This window comes from Oncorhynchus kisutch, linkage group LG4 (genome assembly GCF_002021735.2).
Source record: "Oncorhynchus kisutch isolate 150728-3 linkage group LG4, Okis_V2, whole genome shotgun sequence".
Lineage (NCBI taxonomy): Eukaryota > Metazoa > Chordata > Actinopteri > Salmoniformes > Salmonidae > Oncorhynchus > Oncorhynchus kisutch.
Window position 1 is genome coordinate 58,511,499 of NC_034177.2, and position 22,802 is coordinate 58,534,300.

General features: G+C 42.9%; 1 protein-coding gene and 1 non-coding gene across 3 annotated transcripts in view; both read left to right on the forward strand.

The window, feature by feature from the left end:
- The window catches only part of LOC109889741 (peroxisome proliferator-activated receptor gamma coactivator-related protein 1), a 40,644-nt gene extending 23,716 nt beyond the window's left edge, over nucleotides 1-16,928 (forward strand). For both annotated transcript variants that reach the window (XM_020481404.2, XM_031823305.1), the window contains exons 7-14: nucleotides 879-939; nucleotides 1,242-1,309; nucleotides 4,042-4,753; nucleotides 5,094-5,285; nucleotides 14,747-14,825; nucleotides 15,015-15,136; nucleotides 15,706-15,857; nucleotides 16,027-16,928. In XM_020481404.2, coding sequence (XP_020336993.1) covers nucleotides 879-939; nucleotides 1,242-1,309; nucleotides 4,042-4,753; nucleotides 5,094-5,285; nucleotides 14,747-14,825; nucleotides 15,015-15,136; nucleotides 15,706-15,857; nucleotides 16,027-16,127 — 1,487 coding nt within the window. In that variant the 3' untranslated portion in view covers nucleotides 16,128-16,928. The remainder of the gene's footprint in view (nucleotides 1-878; nucleotides 940-1,241; nucleotides 1,310-4,041; nucleotides 4,754-5,093; nucleotides 5,286-14,746; nucleotides 14,826-15,014; nucleotides 15,137-15,705; nucleotides 15,858-16,026) is intronic.
- On the forward strand, nucleotides 15,366-15,507 carry LOC116374066 (small nucleolar RNA SNORA50). Its single transcript, XR_004209895.1, has one exon. It is a non-coding gene; the product is annotated as a small nucleolar RNA SNORA50 (small nucleolar RNA).
- Nucleotides 16,929-22,802: the final 5,874 nt, after the last annotated feature.

The window sequence follows — 22,802 nt, forward strand, 5'->3', positions numbered from 1 at the left end:
TTCCATCTGATTTTACAATTACGTTTCCATGATTTACAGCAGTTCACCAATAAACTCTGTCTAGATTGTTTGCCCATATCTATCATGCTGCCCTATGTGGGGACAGTGCAAGTTATAACAAATGTAGATTTGGTTGAAGTTAGATTTATTTTATACTGTTCAGCGGGGCGAACGCCCCATTGAAATTTTGTTGCCACCCCAGGGTCCTGAACTACTGCTATTTAGAACTTAAAGGAAAAGTCCACCTAAATTGTTATGTTTTCATTAGTCAATTGTTGATATTCCCCAAATGTTTTGCATGTCAGCAATCTAGTTTTCAAGATCCCATGTAACTTTCAAAATACAAAAGTTTGCCATCTCATGATGCATTTTGCAAGTTACATGGGTGGAGTTTGCCTTTCTAATTATTCAAAAACCTGTTACTGTCTTACTATGAAAAATATAGTCATAGATAACTTTGAATATATTATATTTTGGGCCAGCCCTATAAGGGGGGGAAATTGGGTTCACATTTGATACTATTGCTACTGTGCCTTTAAAATAAGGTGCTGCATAGTCAGGGTGGCTGCTATGCGGACATGTCCACTGAGCTGGAATTCTGCCCTGTCCGCAGATCCATTTAACTTTGACCACTGCCTTTGTCCGGCTGGATGTACAGGCCCCATCTAGAACAACTGGCCAGATGTGTGTGTGTGTGTGTTGGCACTGCCACTGACTAGTCCAGGCCTACCTAGCATAATGGCTGAAACGTGTAGATCTAGCCCAAAATCAAAATGTTATCATGGAAACTAATGTGTTGGTGAAAGGTGAGCATGTTACTTTACTGACCTCTCCTCCTTCCCTTGATTTTACTCATTCCTTCTATTCCCTCTCTCCAGCTAAAGAGGAGCAGTATGTTCTGGAGGTCTCTGGTAGAGCAGCAGCTGTAGGAAACTCTAGGTGAGTTACCCTACAGCCCCATGCTGCTCTGGGTGCGTGTGGGTACTTTGTATGTATGTGTAATCTTGAGACCTACCGCACACTGAAGACCTTTGTCTGACCACACAATGGGCCAAGGGATCCAGCATTTAGTTTGTTTTTGGATAAATAAATAAAAATCCCCCCCCCCCCCCCCCCCAGCAACCCAATTGTTCTACTGTCCTAGTCTGTGTGGCTTCTGGGCATAGCCTTACACTTCATCTTAGAAGTGTACCTGTTCAATGATGCAGTGTTCAAGGTGTGTGTTTTTGTTTCTATTGTAGTGTGGAGCAGCCATGTGACAGGACAGTTGTGGAGAGAGTCGGCGCACATGACCTGGCAAGCACTGCAGGTAAGAGCTACGGTACTAAGCACCTTGTCAGCTGCTAATGCTAACTGTATTCTGCTAATCATAAACCAATCACCCGGTCGTCACTAGTTGCCACGGTCATAAACCCTGTCTAGTTCTAAAATGTAACATGTCAAAATCTGTTTTAAACCTAACCACACTGCTAACTTTATGACTAACCTTAAATTGTGACCAAAGCCCTTTTCATTTTTTTCCTCCCCCATAAAGACAATTTTTACTTTGTGGCTGAACTCTAGTGCAATCCCAATCGCCCAGTACAATGCTAATCACACACCAATCAGTCTGTACCCATACACCAATGGTCATGCATGGCTCAGTTGGTAGAGCATGATTTATGCAACGCCACGATTTTAAGTGTATTAAAACCTTGATTCTAGCCATCCCGGATCCGGGATTGCGAATACAGCCTCAAGCTCATTACCATAACGCAATGTTAACTATTCATGAAAATCGCAAATGAAATGAAATTAATATGCTAGCTCTCAAGCTTAGCCTTTTGTTAACAACACTGTCATCTCAGATTTTCAAAATATGCTTCTCAACCATAGCAAAACAAGCATTTGTGTAACAGCTAGCGCAGCTAGCGTAGCATTTAGCGTTGTTTTCAATGAGGAGACTCTCAGTTAGATAGCAAATGCTCAGTTTTTCCTGAAAGATTTTGTTTAGGAGAAATCGCTCCGTTTGGTGCGTCACGTTTAGCTACGAAAAAACCTGTATCCAGGAGTGTAATTATCCCCGCAGCTCATTAGCATAACACAACGTTAACTATTCATGAAAATCACAAATGAAATGAAATTAATATGCTAGCTCTCAAGCTTAGCCTTTTGTTAACAACACTGTCATCTCAGATTTTCAAAATATGCTTCTCAACCATAGCAAAACAAGCATTTGTGTAACAGCTAGCATAGCATTTAGCGTTAGCATCAGCAGGCAACATTTTCACAAAAACCAGAAAATCATTCAAATAAAATCCTTTACCTTTGAAGAACTTTAGATGTTTTCAATGAGGAGACTCTCAGTTAGATAGCAAATGCTCAGTTTTTCCTGAAAGATGATTTGTTTAGGAGAAATCGCTCCGTTTGGTGCGTCACGTTTGGCTACCAAAAAAACCTGAATAATCAGTCATCAAAACGCCAAACTTTTTTCCAAATTAACTCCATAATATCGACTGAAACATGGTAAACGTTGTTTAGAATCAATCCTCAAGGTGTTTTTCACATATCTCTTCATGATATATCATTCGTTGAAAGCCTCCTCTCTCCTCTCAATCACTGGATGACTGCGTGCAGCTTGTAGATTACACACCAATTTAGACAAAGGACACCGGGTGGACCCCTGGTAAATGTAGTCTCTTATGGCCAATCTTCCAATGATATGCCTACAAATACGTCACAATGCTGCAGACACCTTGGAGAAATGATAGAAAGTGCAGGTTCATTCCCGGCGTATTCACAGCCATATAAGGAGACAATGGAAAACAGAGCCTCAAAAATTCTGCCCTTTTCCTGGTTGAAGTTTCTTTGCAGTTTTGGAGACCTTAGAGTGTTTTCTTTCCAAAGCTGCCAATTATATGCATAGTCGAGCATCTTTTCATGCCAAAATATTGCGCTTAAAACGGGCACGTTTTTTTATCCATAAATTAAGAGTGCCCCCCTATATCCAAGAAGTTAATCGCCCTGTACACTGCTAATGCTCATCGCACACCAATCAGCCGGGGCCTTGTTTCCCAAAACATCTTAAGGCTAAGTTCATAATTCGAACCTTCGTAGGAACATAGTTTTGCAAACTTTTGGGAGATTTAACAATCATTAGGAAAGTTGCACTTGAAAACAGTTACTATTTACCGACTGCTTTCGACCACTCGTAGAACGGCTAAGTGCGTCGTTAGGTATCTTTTTTTTCTTCCCCCTACCGCTTCACTTCATGCACAAATCTACACTAAACATAGAATCAAGATGATCTTCGACTGCTGATAACTACGAAGTTGATATTTGTTGCCATAGGCGATATCTCTAGGAGCTGATCCGTCGTTAGTATTGTGGGTTAATTCTAATATTAAGGTAAGATTAGAATGGATAAAGCTGATCAGAGAGTAGGCGCTGCCTTTCGAGCCTATCGGTATTGATGCATGCTCCAACGACCCCACTTAACTATCTTTATTTTCCCATGGTTTTGGGAAATGCATGCTACATCTTCGGCCGTTGTAGGAACAATGCATTGTTAAAACACTCGGAAGCCTAAGTTCCATTGCTATGGGGAAACTGGGCCCTGTACGCTACTAATGCTAATCATAAACTATTCAGCCTGTACGATGCTAATAATAAAATAAAAGCATGTTTTATTGTCACACAATGGATAGGCGCAATGAAATGTTTTACAGCATCAGTCATAGTAGTATGGTGCCCCTGGAGCAAATTGGGTTTAAGTACCCTGCTCTGGTCTTCGAACCAGCTACCTTTCGGTTGTAGGTCAAACACTAACTGCTAGTTTACCTGCCGCCCTATACACTAACATACTAAAAACATGTCAGAGGTTTACACCCTAAACATAAATTGCTGTCACTCATGGAGTAATTGGAACACCTGTCTGTATCTCCTGGTAAAATGCTTGACATCCATTATTGTGGTCTAAAATCTACCTTTAAATGACAACCAGGGGCATTCTGCTTCAGATTTAACAGTAGTGGACTACTCTCTGTCCCCGTCTCCTTCTAGGTCTGACCCCTCCAGCTACTCCTCCTCACCAGATGTGGAAGCCCTTGGTCCCTGTGGCACTCCTTGGGAAGAACCGAGTGGCTGAGACTCCTAAACCATCGCCCTCCAAGGCCATCCAGATCAACGCGAGGCCCGTGCCTGCCAACAAGCTCCGAAGCAAGCCTCCCAGCCCCCCTATAACTCCCACCAACACGGTGGCTCTCACCCTGGCTTTCTCAGACCACGACTACTGCCTCCCTCAGAAGGAGCCTGTGGCTATTGCTGAAGAGCCAGGCAAGCGCTGGAATGTCAAACAGCAAGCAGCCATCACCATCAGGACCATCGAGCCGCTTGGCAGCACCACTACCAGGGCACCCCTGAGGATCCCTGCCCCCTCCCTCCAGACCCTCATTCCTGCCCTGTGTACGAAGACCCAGCAGGCTCCCCTACCCCTGGATGTAAGGACTGATAGGACTAGCTCTGTGCTGGGTACCCCTGAAGCTTCTCCCACCAGGCTGGAGCAACAGGTTGGTCCCCTGGAGATGAGTCCCAAGAAAGGGAGATCCTACCGGGGCCACAACATTACCTGCTCCCCCAGCCCCAGGGAAGAAAAGGGAGGACGCGAGAGGAAAAGGAGAATCCACCATTCCTCCAGCCCTTGTTCTACTGACTCGGAGTCTGACTTTCACTCCTCCTCCTCTCAGTCTAGATCTTGCTCTCCACCCAGGAAGAGGTGAGATGCTCATCCACTCTTTGTTTCTGTCTTAAAATCTATTTGTCCCCTCCCCTCTCACGTGGCAAGGCAGTGTCCTCTAATGGCACTGAGTCTTAAGTCTGAAGGGATGAGAATGTCCATATTAATCTCTGGTCAGTGGGGGGGGGGAAACGGCTGGTTCATGCTATGGGCACAGATGTCAGTTTTGAAAACTTAGTATGAGTTCTCAATCTGTCCTCCCCCATCTGATACTAATGTAGCACTCAAAAAGGTGATGTCATTGGTTTACATGTGACTAATGGCGATATCTAGTCCATCCTAATCTGACATCACTGACAGATTCCCCCCTCTCCTCCAGGTACAGGCCTCGTCACTCTAAGAGCAGCTCCAGTTCCTCGTCTTGCTCCTCTCGTTCCTCCTCTCCTTCCGTGTCCCGTTCTCCTCCCAGGCGGCGGTATTCCTACTCCTCTTCCCGATCTGGATCCTGGAGTAGGTCCCGTTCCCGCTCTCCCCACAGACGGGCATGGCGCAGAGGCAGTAGTCCACGCAGGTAATTAAAGCACTTTCCTTGTAAATAGCCATGGGGTAAAAAAACACAGATCTGGAAATGAACCGCATGTGGTCTGTGTACATTGCCTTCAGAAATTATTCGCCCCTCGATCATTTCCACATTTTGTTGCTACAGCCTGAATTTAACATGTCACTGGGTTTGATACTCCTGTCACTGATGTTTAAAACCTGTATATGTCCTTTCTAAAAATGTTTTAACATTCAGTTTATCCTCTTTTTGTGTGTGCTGGGAATATAACATTAGCAGTCTACAAAAATGCACCTTCACACTTATGACATCAAGCAAACTGTCCTTTGATTTTCCGGCCCTCTTGTTGGAAGTGGTCTGAATAGAAAGTACAATGTTTCTCCCTGACACAATTTTATTTTGTTTCAGATTATTTTGTCAGAACATGTCAGAATTTTGTTTAGAGAAAATTATTTAACAATGAAAAGCATAAATGTCTTGATTATTCAACTGTTATGGCAAGAGTAAATATTTGCTTTCACATAAGTTGCATGGACTAATTCTGTGTTTAATAGGATTTAAGAATGAATAGCTGTATTGCTGTTCTTCTTGACTGTTGACTTCTGGCCTGCAGTTGCTGTCTCTGTCTGATTACACCCGATTGGTTTGTTTTTCAAAGCTTTGCAATAGTGATGTGCTCTTAGTGGCAGCGCACGGTGATGTCCGTGCAGATTTTCGCCACACTCCTCCCCCACAAAGAAACAGTGTAGAAACAGAGGATAGGTTCATGTTCATGTTCCTGCTACACCAGGGAAGTCCTCAGTCATCCAAGAAGAGTTCCTGTGGGTGTTGCTTGTGCCTGCGAGCCAGCTCTTCTGCCGTAGGGTAGCGGGGCTTTAGGTCAACAACATGCACTATCCTGACACCTTCCCAAGTGTCCTACAAACATACCAAGTAGTTCACCGGCCCCAATTGCTGCACCACACAGTATTGACCTTTCCATTGCTATGCTAGCTTGGCAGTTAACTGCTTGGATGCCTTTGACAGTTTAGAAAAGACTCTGACACGAGACTGAGGTGGGAAACACGTCTCGTCTTAAATTTGTCATAGTTTCTGAGCTGTCGTTGTTTGGCTTTGATTCTGCCGGCCACTCTGGCTAGCAAGGTGTGGTGGTGTTGTACTGCATCAAACGCTGGTCAGTCAGAAAAGCAAAACTCAGGAAGATGCTGATCCCATCTTGTGTGCTGGTCCTCCACAAAGCAATCATCCCCTTCAGGGTGCTGTTTACCCTCGTCAGGTTTGTCTGCGGATGGTAGGCAGTGGTCAGCATGGCAGCTACAGCCCAGTAGGTACTGAGCTCTTTGTAGATTCCTGAGATTAGCCTTTCTAGCGCAGGGGTTCCACTAGCGGCACGCAAAATTCAAAAATACTTTTTTAGAAATATGTAACTTTCACACATTAACAAGTCCAATAGAGCAAATTAAAGATAAACATCTTCTTAATCTACCCATCTACCCATTATTATATATTTTTTTTTTTTTGAATAATGCTTTCCAGCTAAAGCACAAATGATTTTTCGACCAGGTCGAAAAAACACAGCCATTTTTCCTGCCAAATATGGTCACAAAAAGCAGAAATATAGAACATTAATCACTAACCTTTGATCTTCATCCAATGACACTCATAGGACATCATGTTTTGTTCGATAATGTGCATATTTATATCCAAAAATCTGTTTACATTGGCGCCTTACATGCAGTAATGTTTTGATTCCAAATTTAGCAGAAATACTCATAATAAACATTGATAAAATACTAGTGTTATTCACAGAATTAAAGAGACTTCTCCTTAATGCAACTGCTGTGTCAGATTTCAAACAAACTTTACAGAAAAAGCATAATCTGAACGGCGCTCAGAACCCAAAACAGCCAGAAGAAAAGCTGCCGTTTAGGAATCAACAAAGTTAGAAACAACACCATAAATATTCACTTACATTTGATGATCATCAGAAGGCACTCCCAGGAATCCCAGTTCGACAATAAATTACTTTGTTCCATAAAGTTCCATAATTTATGTCCAAATAGCCTCTTGTTGTTAGCGTGTTCAGCCCAGTAATCCATCTTCATGAGGCGCATGCACTTCATCTAGACAAAAACTCAAAGTTCCGTTACCGTCCTTTAGAAACATGTCGAACGATGTATGGAATCAATCGTTAGGATGTTTTTAACATAAAACATCAATGTTCTAACCGGAGAATTCCTGTCTTCAGAAAAAGCACGGGAACGTGAGAACTCTGTCGGGAGCGCGCGTCATGAGACCGAGGCACTGTGCCAGACCACTGACTCAAAGGGGTCTCATGAGCCCCTCCTTTATAGTAGAATCTTCAACTTTCAAGACAGTTGACATCTAGTGGAACCCTAGGAAGTGCAACCTCATCCATATCTCAATGTGTACTCGGTAGGCAAAGCTTTGAAAAACTACTAAGCGCAGATGTCTCACTTCCTGGTTGGATTTCTCAGGTTTTCTATTGCCATAAGAGTTCTGTGTTGGTCAGATTTTGGTCTGGAATCCTGACTCTGGTAAAGACCTCCCTTCGCAGAATTGGAGCAATGGCAGATGCAGTGGCTTTGTGGGGGGGAAACAACTCCACACAGTGTGTAGATGTCTACTACCACCAATAAACATTCATTCTGGGTCCCCTGGCTGGGAGGAAAAGGTCCCATGAGGTCAATTCCCAGCATTTCATTGGATGGTTCACCTTAGTCTGCTGCCAGGAATGTGAAACTGCAGACTTCACACTGCTATACAAACTTCTTGGTATCAACGCACGTGCCTGGCCAGTATGCCGCCTCCTGTAGTTTTCCGTAGGTCTTATTAAACACTAAGATGGCTACTCATTTGGGTTGGCATGATAAGCTTGGATATCTGGTCAGTCAATGTAGAGGGGATGACGACACACTAATGGGTGCCCTGCTCTTCCTCTCCCCTTGGGGTTTTTCGGCATAATTCAGGATAAAGTATTGAACTTCATTGAAGCGAGACAGTCTTCGTTATACAGACTCTTGTGGATCGCCGTGATGGTGGCATCATTCTGCTGTGCTCTCTACACACACCATCCAGACACTTAGCGCAATTTCACTCCCTTAAGGTGGTTGAGTCTTTTGGCTGCCTTTTGAAAAGTCAGTCACAAATGCGTGGTGCCATACCCAGGAAGTGCTGAAAAGCCTTGAAGGATCTGGGTATTGGGAACTGCTGCAACTTTGGCTCGATTACATGGATACCCTCAGCATTAATCACATGACCAAGGAACTTGAGGTCTGGCAAGCAGAAATGACACTAGTCTGTCGAAGACGGACTGTGACCGGAGTAGATTATGATTCCATCTAGATACACAAGACTTTCCTCTCAGATCCCCCAGGACTTACTTACTAAATTTATTGTCCCCATGGGGAAATTTTGTTGCAGTGTCATGTACACACTTAGTGGCGTTTAAACAGTCCATTGGCATTTAGAAGGTGGCTAGCGTTCTTCAAACCAAAAGGCATGATTTTGAAGGAGGGGTGACAAAGGCAGTCTTTGCAGGATCCATTGCCAACTGCCAATATCCGCTGTTCAGATTCAGGTAATTGAAGATTGCTGTTCCTACCAGAGATTCCAGTATGTCATTAATGCTCGGTAGAGGGTAGGTATTGCTTTATGGCATTCAGGTTCCTGTCTACACAGAATCGATATCCACTATCTTTCTTTGGAATCGGGACAACCGACGAAGCCCATCCATAAAAAGGTTCCACAACTCCATTATCCAACATGCTTTCTGAGATTTGCCAGATTGGCAGGGGCTAGCCTGTAGGGACTCTGCTTTATGGACTTCATGCTGGGTATTGATTTTGTTTGGAGACCATGTCTGGGTGTAAGAGCATAGACCTCACCGTTCCCCTCCAACATCTGGGAGAGCTGCCAACTCTCGTTATCTGACAGACATGCTTGTTTGATGTAGAAATCAGCATCAAGTTTGCTTTAGCTCTAGGATAAGAGGGGTATGGCTGTAAACTGGGTGATAGCCTGGTTCTCTTGCTTCACTGGTATAACTTGTTTTTGTCTGTCTTGACCTAGCCAGTACTCTGGATAAGGTAGCAGGCTCCGGCTCCTGAGGCCAGGAGTGGTCAGAGCGCAGCTGATATGAAGGTTCGGACATCGAGATGGTCAGTCCACTGAAGTCCAGGCCATGGACTACAGCAAATGCAAGGCTTTTTTTAGCCACAGGAAGGTTACTATCATGCAGCTTTATTTTCATATATATCCAGCCTGAGGGAGTGGTAGGTTCTCCATTGGCCAAGTACAATGGTCCTTCCTCCAAGGTTTGAAGCTCCTCATGGGTTAATGCCATATTTTGCTACAAGGACCTCCTGCATCAAGGTGTAAGTTGTATTGTGTCGATTATGGCCTTCCCTCTCCAGTTCCTAACAGTCAGAGTAACCAATAGTTGCGAAATAGAAGACAGACAGCTAGTTGTGCTGTCTAAAGGCTTCATGGTGGACATTGAGGCTGACCCAATTGTCTTCAATCCTTTCTGACATTTTTTTAAATTCTGATGCTGGCCATAGAGGGGGCAAGAACCTGGAGGGTGTGTGACTTTACACCTCCAGCATGTCACTGGACTTTTGTCTTGGATCGTGGGCATGTACGGCTGAGACGGGTTAGCCCCAGGAGAGTTGTTTGCATACCCGCCATGAGGGAACAGGGTTTTGAGTTTGAGACGGGCTGGAAGCACCAAGATGCACCAGCTCATGTACATTATGCGCATGTTCCCAACGTTGACTGGCAAGGTGGAGAACCATGTTCTTAAGAATGAGTTTGACCATCTCCTGCTCAGTAATGTCAGCCTTCCATCTCCTGACTAGAACTCGATAGGTTTTGGCAACGTCCCATATTGTCTCTGCTTCACCCTGAACTCTGAATCAATTCCACCAGTTCATCCTCCTAGTCCTCTGAGAGGAATAGTTTTGAAACTCCTTCCAGGTTGACACGTTCATGGGCTATCTCCCACCAGTCTCTTGCTGTACCATGAGAACACTGCGGAGGGTGGCAAGAACCTTTTAAGTCAGTTAAGGGGCCGGATAGAAAGTATCATTTCACTTAATAAAAACAGCAGCTCAACATCGTCTGGGCTGCCAAAAGTGGGGGGAAAGTAGTTTGATGGGGGGAGCTCTAACGGTGGCAAGGGGGTCTTGGGAAAACAGGAGTTCTGTTTAACAGTATCTTCATAGGGTTTTTTGTACTGCTACCTGTTCATATTCCCTATTTATTTAACCAGGAAGGGCTCATTGAGAGTTGAAATCTATTTTTCAAGAGCGTCGTGGCCAAGATGGGCAGCACCAAGTAATTACACAATTACAGACAACATGAAAAACTACAAGTAATCTAGTAAAAACCATAGAATTCACAAGAGTATAACAATCATAAAACAGCTAATTAAAAACATTGACAGGTCAGGGAATCGGTCTCAATCCTTCATCAGTGATTTACAAACACCAATCGGGACAGGTTCTTCCAGTTTTAAAAGTATATTTTGTAAGGCGTTCCAAGCCGATGGCGTAGAGTACAATAAGCCCTTTTACCAAATTCAGGTTGGACATTTTGAACAGTAAGCAGGATAAAATCCTGCGAACGAAGAGTACCCACCACATTTCTGAACAATAAAAATGGCCAAATAAAATGGTAGTAAACCCAGAAATGGCTTTTGTAAATACAATTATACCAGTGACGAGAAAGCCAGCCAACCCTGGTATACAAAGTGCAGTGGTGTGTAAGGGTTTTGCTGTTAAATTTTTTTTTAAATCTCAATGTGCAATGGTGAAGGGTGTAAATTGATCTCAAACACTGAGCGGAAGCATTCCTATAAAATATCCCAATCTAGTAAAGGCATAAATGTAGCTGATACTCGCCTCCTGGCTTCAAAAGAAAAACGTGCCTTATTCCTAAAATAAAATCCCAACTTCAGCTTCAATTTTGAATGTTGAATATGCAATTTTAAGAGGCAGTCATCAATTTAAAATTCCAAGATATGAGGTTAGTCTCAATCTCATCACCCTGACAGGCCCTTAATGGCAGAGCCAGCGGCAGAGGATTTGTATAGAAAGGGAAAGAACGGCATTACCTCCTGGTGCAGTTGCCCCAGTTGAAGGTCTGTGGCCTTCTGTGCTTTTTCCATCTCATTAGAGGTCTCCTTTTTTAGTCTGTTCCATCAAAAGTCGTAGTTTCATTGGGAGTTCTTCATGTCCTCCATAAATCCGAAGGGTCTGACCTTTTTGTAAAAAATTTTGCTTAAAATGACATACCCAAATCGAAACGGCATGTAGCTCAGGACCTAAAAGGATATGCATATTCTTGATACCATTTGAACGTAAACACTTTGAAGTTTGGAAATGTGATATTAATGTAGTTGAATATAACACATGAGATCTGGTACAAGATGATGCAAAGGGGGATAAAGTATATTTTATTTTTTGAAATGCAAGAGGCCAATATGACTTAGGAATCTAGGTGCAAATTAGGTTTGGGAAATAGATGGAAGAAGTGTATGTGCAAAGTTTTAGACTGATCCAATGAACCATTTGTGTTCAAAAATGTTAATACATCTTCAAATTCATAACTGTGCACTCAAACAATAGCATGGATTTCTCTCACTGTAATAAATACTGTAAATTGCACAGTGCAGTTAGAATTTTTTGGTTACTTTACAACCACATGCTAATCACTTTAGCCTACGTTAGCTCAACCGTCCCATGGGGTGGCACCGATCCTGTAGAGGATAACATTTTTCAGGTAGGAACACTCCAAGAGGCCGACTCCTTCCTCTGCTCCGTTTTTGGTCATCATGACTAGATGGATTGTTGAACTTTCCATTTCCCCTTGAACATCCTGCTTCAGAGAAACGTGCAAATATTTATCTGAATAGGTGAGCCAACCTGCATATCTTATGAGCCTCCACACTTTCACTGGGTTTGCGAATGGCATTGTCAAACTATGGTTGGTGTGTGTCTATTGTTCCATTGAGCGCAGACACCTCTGGTATAGTTGAGCCAGAAGCCTGGGGATAAGGGCCAGTGCTCCAACTCCATTAAACAATCGAGTCCTTACACAATGAAAGAATCCATGTCATAATTTTCAGTAGGTGTCCACAAAAAGACCGTATGGGGTTCCAACAAAATACACGATTCAGCTTTGTGTGGGGTGGTGTCATGGGTGCTTTTCTCCAAGTCTGTTTGGGTGCCAATTCTATGAAAGTGTTAGAGGGATGAAGATTTTGTTGGGGTGCTAGGCTGGTATTAACTCTGCCAAAAGGAAGAGTAGGATGGAGTACCACTAGCAGAAGGCTGCCTGCCAGTTAACTTTTCTCTCCACTGGCTAAGGCACACCATATAAAACACATCACAACCAATATCACCTCATACAATAATAATGGCAGAGGAATTTTAAAGGTTTCATAGAAACAATATACAAAGAACCCAGTCATCAACATTAGAGGATTTTCAATATTCTGTATGACTTCCCAGTAGTGTGTTCATAGACAAAACAAAAGGCCTTAATATCAATCTTCTCTGCCAAATGTAAATAGTCCCCCACAAAATCAATACAGTTCTAACAATAACTCCTCAAGCAAACTCCCTTTACTTTAAAATGTCACACCAAATACGACTGGCCGGCAGCTAATAGTCCAACGACACTGAACATCAAAAGGAGCAAGTAGGACAAAGTCTGCAGTGAAAAGCACTGGAGCGATAGAGGGGACATGAGAGAAAGAGAGGGGTCTTAGTGCAACTTCAGGCCAGAAGTCAACAGCTGATTGTTTGTTTTTCAAAGCTTCGGAACAATGTTGCTACTACTCCATGCGAACATTGACAGGAGCAGTCCAAAAAGATTACAACCATGACCTAGAGCGGTAACACTGGCGATTTGACTTGCCTTAAACACTTTACAACTAAGCACGCAGAACATAAACGACGTCTGCAGCGTTGGACACTGTCAAGTTGCCCCGCCAACAGAGAGCTATCTTTTATTTCCTCCTGACTGCTGATGCGCTCTTAAACTGGCAGTGCACGGTGAAGGCTCTGCAGGAGTTTGCTACATCTCTTTACCCCACACATACAACTCTGTTAGGTCCCTCAGGTCAGCAGTGATTTCCAACCACAAAGACCAGGGAGGTTTTCCAATGCCTCGCAAAGGGCACCTGTTGGTAGGTGGGCAATTTTTTTTTTTAAACTTCGGATGGTGTATCAATACACCCAGTCGCTACAAATTACAAACGGAATATAGCTAAGCACAGGCAAAATTCTAGCGGAAAACCTGGTTGTCTGCTTTCCAACAGACACGGAGACGACTTCACCTTTCAGCAGTACAATAACTTAAAACACAATGTGAAATATACACTGAGTTCTTGAGTGGCATAGTGAGTTTTGACTTAACTATATGGTTGTCTTGCAATGATCAACCAACTTGAATTTTAAAAATGTGCAAATCAAGGGTTAAAACTGTTTCAGTGACAGAACTGAAAACCGTGAAATTTCTAAACTATTTGGGAAACAGAACCATGAACCAAAAGTGATCTATAGTGTTCTGGAACAGAACCATTTATTTTAAAAGCATTGGAACCGGTTAATAACGTTCTTTACATTTTCAGGAGTTATTTTCCAGTCCCACAAATCAAAGAGCAAATGCAAAGCCCCTACTATCACTCCAGTGTCTGCCTGCCAGCTGGAAGTCTTTACCAGTGGGTATGTGCATTGTAGGCTACCTGCCCCTCCCCCTCTGACAAAATTAGGGAGTGATGTTAAGGATACTATAGGTTTCATGTTGGATTTATTAACTACAGAAAGGTAAGATGTTAATTCTAGTGCTGCTCTGCACACAAGTGTTTTAGCCAGGTAATGTTTGTTCTGGTCCAATGCTAAACCAACTCGGAAGTTCAGACATTCAAAGTTCCTCTGTAAACGCTGCTTCTCCGTAGGTATAATTCTGTGGGCCTAATTCAGATGCTGCCCTTCAAGGAAAGCTTTTTCACGCTCCATTTCTGAATCTCATGCCCTACACTGACTGGCAGCACAGTGTCTTTCATTATCATTAAACCATGCTGTTATGGCAAAATACACTTTTCTCTATACAGATTAAATCGCTTACCCGCTCCACAGCAAGCTGCTCTATCCTCACTAATTTGTTTAAATTTGTCTAGCTAAATGAAAAAAATATTTCAGGTTTACAGAGAAAGGAACGATAAACTGTTTTTGGGGGGGTTTGAAACCGGTTCAGAACTTTATTTTGCTGGTCGGAACAGTGTCTGTAACAACAAAAGGTGAAATGTCAAGGGGGTATGAATACTTTCTGAAGGCACGATGTTCTCCTGACTACTTGGGGTAATGTACTTGGCTTTATGGATACAGATTTTTTTTAATTATACAACATTGACCACCTCGCTCTCATTCTGTTTCTTCCCACAGCCCCTCTCTCAGACCAGGCTACCGGCCTGAATCTAGAGAAAACAGCCAGGAGGTGAAGAGACTCAAAGAAAAAGCGATCGTGAGTACATTTCTATCCAAGTGAAGTTGGTGGTTTGTGCCTTTTAAAAAAATTATTGCTGCTATCTGTGCCCATTTGTAACCTCCATAAGAGGTTCTTCATTGATACACGATGACAAATCGTGCTTTTAAGACAATTGTGGCGCAGGATAAGAAATGTCATCTGACTGTCATTCTCACTCCCCCTCAGGAGGAGCGTAGGGTTGTTTATGTAGGGCGAATCCGGGGGACAATGACTCTGAAAGAGCTGAAGGAACGCTTCTCTTTGTATGGAGAGATTGAGGAGTGCACTCTACACTTTAGAGACCATGGGTAAGTACTCACAAACACAGGTCATGTTTTGTTTCAACAACGAGTAATTCCTCATGGTCAGTAGGCACAATTATGGAAAATATTTAGAAACGAAAAACATTGTCTAGAGAACAAGTCTGTCTTACTGCCTCATCACAGAATATTTTCTTCGGTTTTATGCTTACTGGCCCAGATTTTATCCCAGTGCTAACACCTAGGCTTTACCCTGTCAGTTACATGAACCCCCCCAGTGCACTGTCTTTGAACCTGGTTGACCCTTTCTGTGGTCTCTCAGGCCAATCTACAGCTGCTACAGCAACAACCTGGCTTGTTTATAACTGGGGCCTCTTGGCTAAACCACCAGGCGGCCCTTTTAAGAACAACTCACACCTCGGCACACACAGTAGTCATTGGTAGTGTTCATGTCACCAAATGGAAGAAAACCGGCCAGCAGGACTACCTGGACTATACCTTTTATTGTAGTCTCTGCGTTTTATTAAAATATTATCAATTGTGTGCCCTAATGAATCAATACAACCCTTGTTGACTTACGCATGTGTTTTAATATTAGCTTTCCATCTCTGTGATAGGGATAACTATGGGTTTGTGACGTACTATGATACGAAGGATGCGTTCACAGCCATCGAGAATGGTGGCAAGCTCCGAAAGCCTGACGAACTCCCCTTTGACCTTTGCTTTGGGGGAAGGAGACAGTTCTGCAAGGCCAGCTACGCTGATCTAGGTAGAACATACTTTTTGGGGGATGGTCAACACTGGTACAACTTGTCAGTTTTCAGATAAAATGATCATAGATTTATTGTTCTGGCAACTTTCTTGATATGCACCTACATTGATTGCAGTGACGCAAGGAGAGTTAAGTGACACTAATGTTCTTTCTCTCTTCCCTCCAGATTCTAACCGTGAGTATGACCCGTCGCCTGCAAAGGGCAAGTTTGATGTACTTGACTTTGACACTTTACTGAAGCAGGCCCAGAAAGGTCTGAAGAGGTAACAAAGGTCAGCCCACTGGGGGCGCCATGCTAAGACTTACCTCAGAGCCGCGGCAGGCTCCTCCCACCTTTAACTCTGCCTTCGCCTTGACCTAGGGGTTGATCGCAACCAATGGCCAAAACGTTAGCCAGCTGACATCGATAAACATACAGATGTAGCTCTTTTCTGGTTCATAAAAGCTACAGTTTAAAGCTGAAATCTGGAAAATAACCTTAGATTTTGAGTTATAAGAGTAAGGCATTGTAAGAAGCTTATAAGGGCATTTAAGTTACGTTCAAGTCGATGGAATCAGTCATTAATTGAATCAAATTAATTAAATTTCAAATTAATTGAAAATGGTTGGATGGCAGGAAGTCTAGCTTTTTATATGGATTGTTTTAAGTGTTAAATCATTTATGCCATGTTTGTTTTAAGCTTGTCTTTATGAACTCTGAAATGTTATTTCTGAATCATTTGAAGTGACAGCTGGCTAACGTGTTGTCCTGCATTGTGACAGAGCTACCGGTCTTTATTTAGGTAGTTATTTTTTTGTGTGTTTTTGTTTCTGCAAGCTTACACCTTCTATTGAAGTGAAGATTTGTATGAAAAGATTAAAAGCAAAAAAAGAAATGAAATGGAAAACTTTTTAACCGGAAAGAATTTATTTAAATGTGTAATCAGATTTTCCACAATATATGGGGGGGGGGGGAATACGTTTTAGAAATGGGGATACTAAAGTGAATATTCCCTCATATTTGGGAGAAGGTGGAACTACATTGCTGAAATGTACCGCAAATCTAAATAAACCAAACTTTTAAAACTGGTTGACATTTTGATTTTTGTCTAGAGCATATCACTGACTTACCTGAGTCAATATTGGTTTTGAACATGGCTCCAGTCTGTTGCTTTTCATTCATTCTTCAGACTGATTTCAGAGCTGGGAAACCAGAGGACTCAATTGGTTTTGCTCACTTGTCCTGTCTTCCCCTCATTTTGTGAAACTAATGTGCTTGTATTTAATGACTTCTCCACTTGCCTGTCATCAGGAGAATGAGTGTAAAGTGATAATACATTTAAATTAGTTGTAAGACATTTTACAGATTAGGATGAGAAGCATATTATTTTTAAAGTGTGCATGCGTTTCTCAGAAAACTGCTGATTTTCAAAGGGGGTGTGAAGAATCTTCTAGATTTTGTTCATTAACGCCTAAATGAAACTGCCTCTGAGTTGGCCAGGAGGCTAAACCAGAAAAACCTTAGCCTCTACCAAATAAAACTATGGCGAAGCCACAAAAGTACTTCTGTGCATGGGTGTTCATTTACATAGTACCATTTCTCTTTTGGAATCACAAACTCAAAGTATACATGAGGGCAGCTAAAAAGTGCTGCCCCATCAACAGCACAATCAAAAAGCTGTCCCCATACCAAATATCAGCTTCCATTTTCCACTTAGCTAAACATATGAATTATTAATTGAACCTTTTTTCAATCGGTATGTAACACATTTACAGAATCTCATCACTACTGACATGGTCTCTTCCAATATACCTATTCACATTAACGCACCATTCGAGACAGGCAATACAAAGCCAGCCCAATTGCCGTAGCTCGGGTCTTTATTCCAGCATACCCAGAACCTACAGACGAACAGAAACAGAGCACTCATCCAGAACATTAAGTGCAATGTCAAATTGAACATGAAAGCTTGTCTGTGTATTCCTTTATACCATACCAAACTTACCGAAGGAAGGTAATGTATGAACTGAGATCGTTAAGTTGTGTCGACCCACATTGCTAACGTAGCAGGGAGGGGTAGGTGAGTGTGTTAGCTTACCAAATGGTGCCATTGACGGACTTCTCCATCACATTACCTTCCTCTCCCTAAGCGACCAGTTTTCGGAAGCCCGGTTAGGCAGCCTGCTGTGACATTTTCTTTACCTGCTTTGTGACGGACACAGAACCGGAAGGACTGTGTCTGTCACCGGAAGGGCTGGAGCTCCAGATACCACCTGGTCACGCAAACATGCCTGTCCTTCATGGTCTGGATCCATGTCAGGGGTCTGTGTGCAGGTCAAATTCTCTTGTGCCCACTCCGGTAGTACCGGAGGCTATCTTGTGCCCACTTTATAGCCTGGCACTCCGTCCCAATGGGCGAATACTTGGTTTCTCTGGTCAAGAGCTTCTGACTCCGGTACAGCAGTCCCAGCACCAAGAGCTCTTCTCCTGGCTCCCCTTTTTGTGCATTAAGGTACTGCAGTGCCAGCTAAACCCGCCATAAGTCCATTGACTCACCCGATGGCAGGTCTCTTGGGAGATGTCAAACTTCACCAGCAGCTCTTCCTTCAGGTCCTTGTTGACGTTGGACAGCCCCTCATCCATTGCTGTGTAAACTAAGGCCTGTGAGCAATGGGACTAGCCTGCAGGCCCACTACCTCTGGCCATCGCCACATCTTGGCCATTCCCTCAAACCTCAGCAGGTAGTTTAATGTCCTCCCCCTGCTGGTATGAAGGCATCTTCTGCTCCTTCCTCAGGAATGGTGGAGGTTGGACGTTAACACTGCTGGACTGGTCTCTTGGTGCTGGGGCTGGCCTCATCACTGCTTGGGGGACCCTGCTGTGGAGTTGAAGTCCCTGCTGTGGAGTTGAAGTCCCTGCTGCGTCGATCCTCCGTCGCCCTGGTGTTGGCAGCTCGAGCAGTTCTGTTTAGCTCCTTGGTCGGGCTCCTAGTTTCTCATAATTTACCTCTTCACCGGACGATACCATGGTATTCCATGGTATTTCCATTTTAGGTACCTTTTCTGAAAGTTGTTGCTGCTGCTGAGATACATTTTTTCTAAATGTATAAAATGACAAAAGATTTCACCTTAACTGTAAAATACATTTGTATATTTAGTGTTAGAAAAAATGTGCATGTTTTCTAAAGGAATCTCTTGATCAAAACATCTGCCCCCTTCGCTGTGAAGATGCTTGCGTCCTGGAATGCTTGCCATATTGCAAGCTCCGACCCAACTTTGCTTAGCAAGAAAGGCACTTCACTGTACCTATGCATGTGACATTAAAACTTGAACATCTCACAGAGCTCTAGCCCTGAACTCATTAGGAACACGCCTTTCATCTCATATTAATCTTGTCTGTCTATGACAAACAACGTGTTTTTGTTTAAAATCTATGAATTATTTTTGGCTACTGGCTATAAATCGATCTCAGAGTGTGTTACAGGAACGAAACTACTCTCCTGCTGCGTTACGATGTAAGGATTCCAGGCATATGTGTTGTCAGTGGCTGTGATGTCGGATTCAGCCAGGAGTTGATGGACAGTCGGAAGAGCAGTAGGAAGGATATCCCAGCTTCAAGTGGTGTCAGACATCTTGCTTCACACAGGCAGAAGACTTCAGAAGACTGAAGTCCGAAGACTTCAGTGTCCTTGTGAATCAGGGCTGCCGCTCAATGCAAGCCATTTCGGTCTACGGTGTCAACAGATCGATAAAAATAAAAAAAACTAGGTTGGAACCGGTACCAGAACCACACAGGTCCCCTAAACAGGGGACTTTACATCAAAGATGTTAAGAAATGCTAGCGGCCGTGACTGAATTCAAACATGAGTTTGCTTCAGAGTGTGGTTTGATGTGGGTGTCGTGTGTTTGCAGGTGGTGGCAAATTATTTTGAAGATTCGCTTTAGCCTGCTGGTGTGCAAATGTTTGTTTGACTTTGGATAGCCTATCTACGGGGCTAGTTAGGAACTGTCAATACATTTCACAATCTAAGTTATAAAAAATATGGTCTGTTGCACACCTTTTAGTTCTCATTGAATACTTTTCAATATGTTTATATACATTTCTACAATTTATTGTTGGTTTGAGCTTTTACAATCAATGAAATGTGGAGCTACTGGAATTTTAACATTATCCCAACTACCCCATACGGATATCCAAAGTAAACCCAAATTGACCACGGGCATTAGAGATTGGGTCACATGCAGCTGCACTCCAAATTGATGATTAGACTACTTGTGTCCTGCCAGCTGTGGGCAGGAGGGGAAAAAACACTAATTTACATTGTGGTGCTGTCACGACCACCAGTCTCACAAAACTCAGTTTTGGACAAGACTGACTTTATGACAAAAATTATCCTATTTACACTTTGTACTCAATTTTGCCAGTAGAATAAATGTTTGACTCAAATTGATGGCACATAGGCTGTTTTCTAAATGAGAAGTTGTTTTTTAGGAGCAGTTGCTCTTTAAAACATTTCCAAGCTAGCTGCTGAGAGGATATTCTTATGCGTCCTCTGCTGAAGTAGGTTATCGAGGAGGGGAGAATTACCCAGAGGGGTTTTCTCTTTTGGGCAAAAGTCTGTCCTCCCCTCCGTGACCCAGAAACCAATAAGTGGTCGAATGGTCAAGGAGGGGGGACACTTTTCACTCCACTTCGATTATAAGTGATTTTCATAACCTACTATGTTAATTATCCTAACCTGTTGCGTAAGTTCTCCTAACTTGCTACACAGTGGCGTGCGGTCGAGGAGTGTGTCAATTCGTTAGTAGGCAAATGGAAGACGGTCCTCCGCTCCTCAATATGTCCTTTTGGCGAGGAAGCACAAGTGTATCCTACCTCGGAAGAGTTTTGATATCTGCCACGCCCCCTTTGAATCAGCTGTTCTATGGTCAGAGTAGAAAAGCATGCACACGTTTAAAAAACCGTGTGCATGCTACTTTTCCTTTGATCTATGACAGGGATTGGCAACTTCAATCCTTGGGGGCCTGATTTGGTGTCCCACTTTTTCCCCAGCCCCAGCTAACACACTTGACTCCATTCAACTAATTGTGATATTCAGTTTGTATTTGCTAGGGATGGGGAAAAAGTGTGGCAGCACTGCCCCCGAGGACTGGAGTTGCCCATCCCTGATCTATAAATTGTCTTGCACAACTAACTTAGGGATGGATCGAAATTTACAGAATGGTTACCTGGAGGAAAATGGAGGTTCATGCTTTTTAAATTTTAGTCCAGGGGAGGGTCATATAATTTGTAATTGATGACATTTAAATATTTCTGTGTTTTAGAATTAGTTGTTTATTAGGCTATATATCAATGATATTTAGTATAGTTTTATCTAAAAAGGATAACTTTTTTAATGTTTCACTATTTTTATTTTTACGAAATTCACTGAAGAGGATGGTCCTCCATTTCCTCCTCTGAGGAGCCCCCACTGATCGATGTGTGCCCAATGCCGCCCCCCATCACGTGCGCCTATAGCCTATTTAGTGTGGTTCAATCAAATGATCCGTAACCTATATGCTATAGGTTACGAAGTGCATGCTCGGAGAAGAACTGAGCAAAGTTATATATCTAAAAATATATTTATTTAACTAGGCAAGTCAGTTAAGAACAAATTATTATTTACAATGACGGCCTACCAGGGAACAGTGGGTTAACTGCCTTGTTCAGTGGCAGAACGACAGATTTTTACCTTGTCAGCTCTTGGATTTGATCCAGCAACCTTTCGGTTAATGGCCCAAAACTCTAACCGCTAGGCTACCTGCCACCCCAATAAATGCTGGGATGATGTAAATAAAACTAGGCTACATTACACACCGCAATGGATATTCCAACCCTGAGCCCTGGCCTGCTCTGCTCTTGCTGATCCCAAACTTTTTTGTGTGCTGCCTAACTAATGGCTGTGCTGCGTAGGCCTAGTGTCAATTCAGGAAGAGAGTCAAAGGCTTCCGAAAATACTTTTTTATTAGGCCTAAGTCCCCAAAAAATCATTATCTTCCACACGGACTAGCCTATGTTCTGTTCAGTTGGAGAAGGAGAGCGCAAAGCTGATAAGGAGGACAAGAGGTCAACAGAGTTATTGACCTCACAATAAGCCAGATTTGAGTAACTTACATTGTGGTGCTGAAACTTGAAACAGCAGCGGCGGCACAATCATTCGGAAATGGACAGCTCATGGTGCTGAAAGTAAGAACATTCGAGTAGGCATAATTGACACTCCAACCATCTTCCTTTTAATTAGACTTCACTAACAACAAGATGGCTTTGTTTTGTAGCATATTTTTTCCTATTTAATAAATAAGAGGTAGGCCTACCTGTTTGACAGACGAAATTAGGCTATACGCTGCTATATCCACACACATTTCTACGTGCATTTGGCCTGGTCTCTCTTAAAGGTACATATTGGATCATATTATATAATATAATTAAGCAATAAGGCCCTCGGCGGTGTGGTAAATGGCCAATAAATCATGGCTAAGGGCTGTTCTTATGCATGATGTAACTCAGATTGCCTGGATACAGCCCTTAGGTCTGATATACCACGGCTGTCAGCCAATCAGCATTCAGGGCTGAACCACCCTGTTTATAAAGTGATCTATAATTTATAGCTAAGACACATGGGGATATCTTTGTTTTGTTTCTTTGACATTCAGAGGCTGAGCTACCACCTATAGCTGAGGAGACAAAGAAATACACTTTGCGCGGGAAGTAATATAATAATGTCACTATCAATTGGTTAAGCTATTCACATTCTGTACAATAGAAGATGTTTAAACCCAGACAGCTTTTAGGGAAACACTTGTGACCTCTCGTTGGGTTATGCCACGCAAGAAGAGTTAGCCAGCAGTTAAAGCTGAAGTTTTTCTGCGTCGTAATGCCTCTGTCTGGGGTGGAAAGTTAGGCATAACTTTTGTAAGTACAAT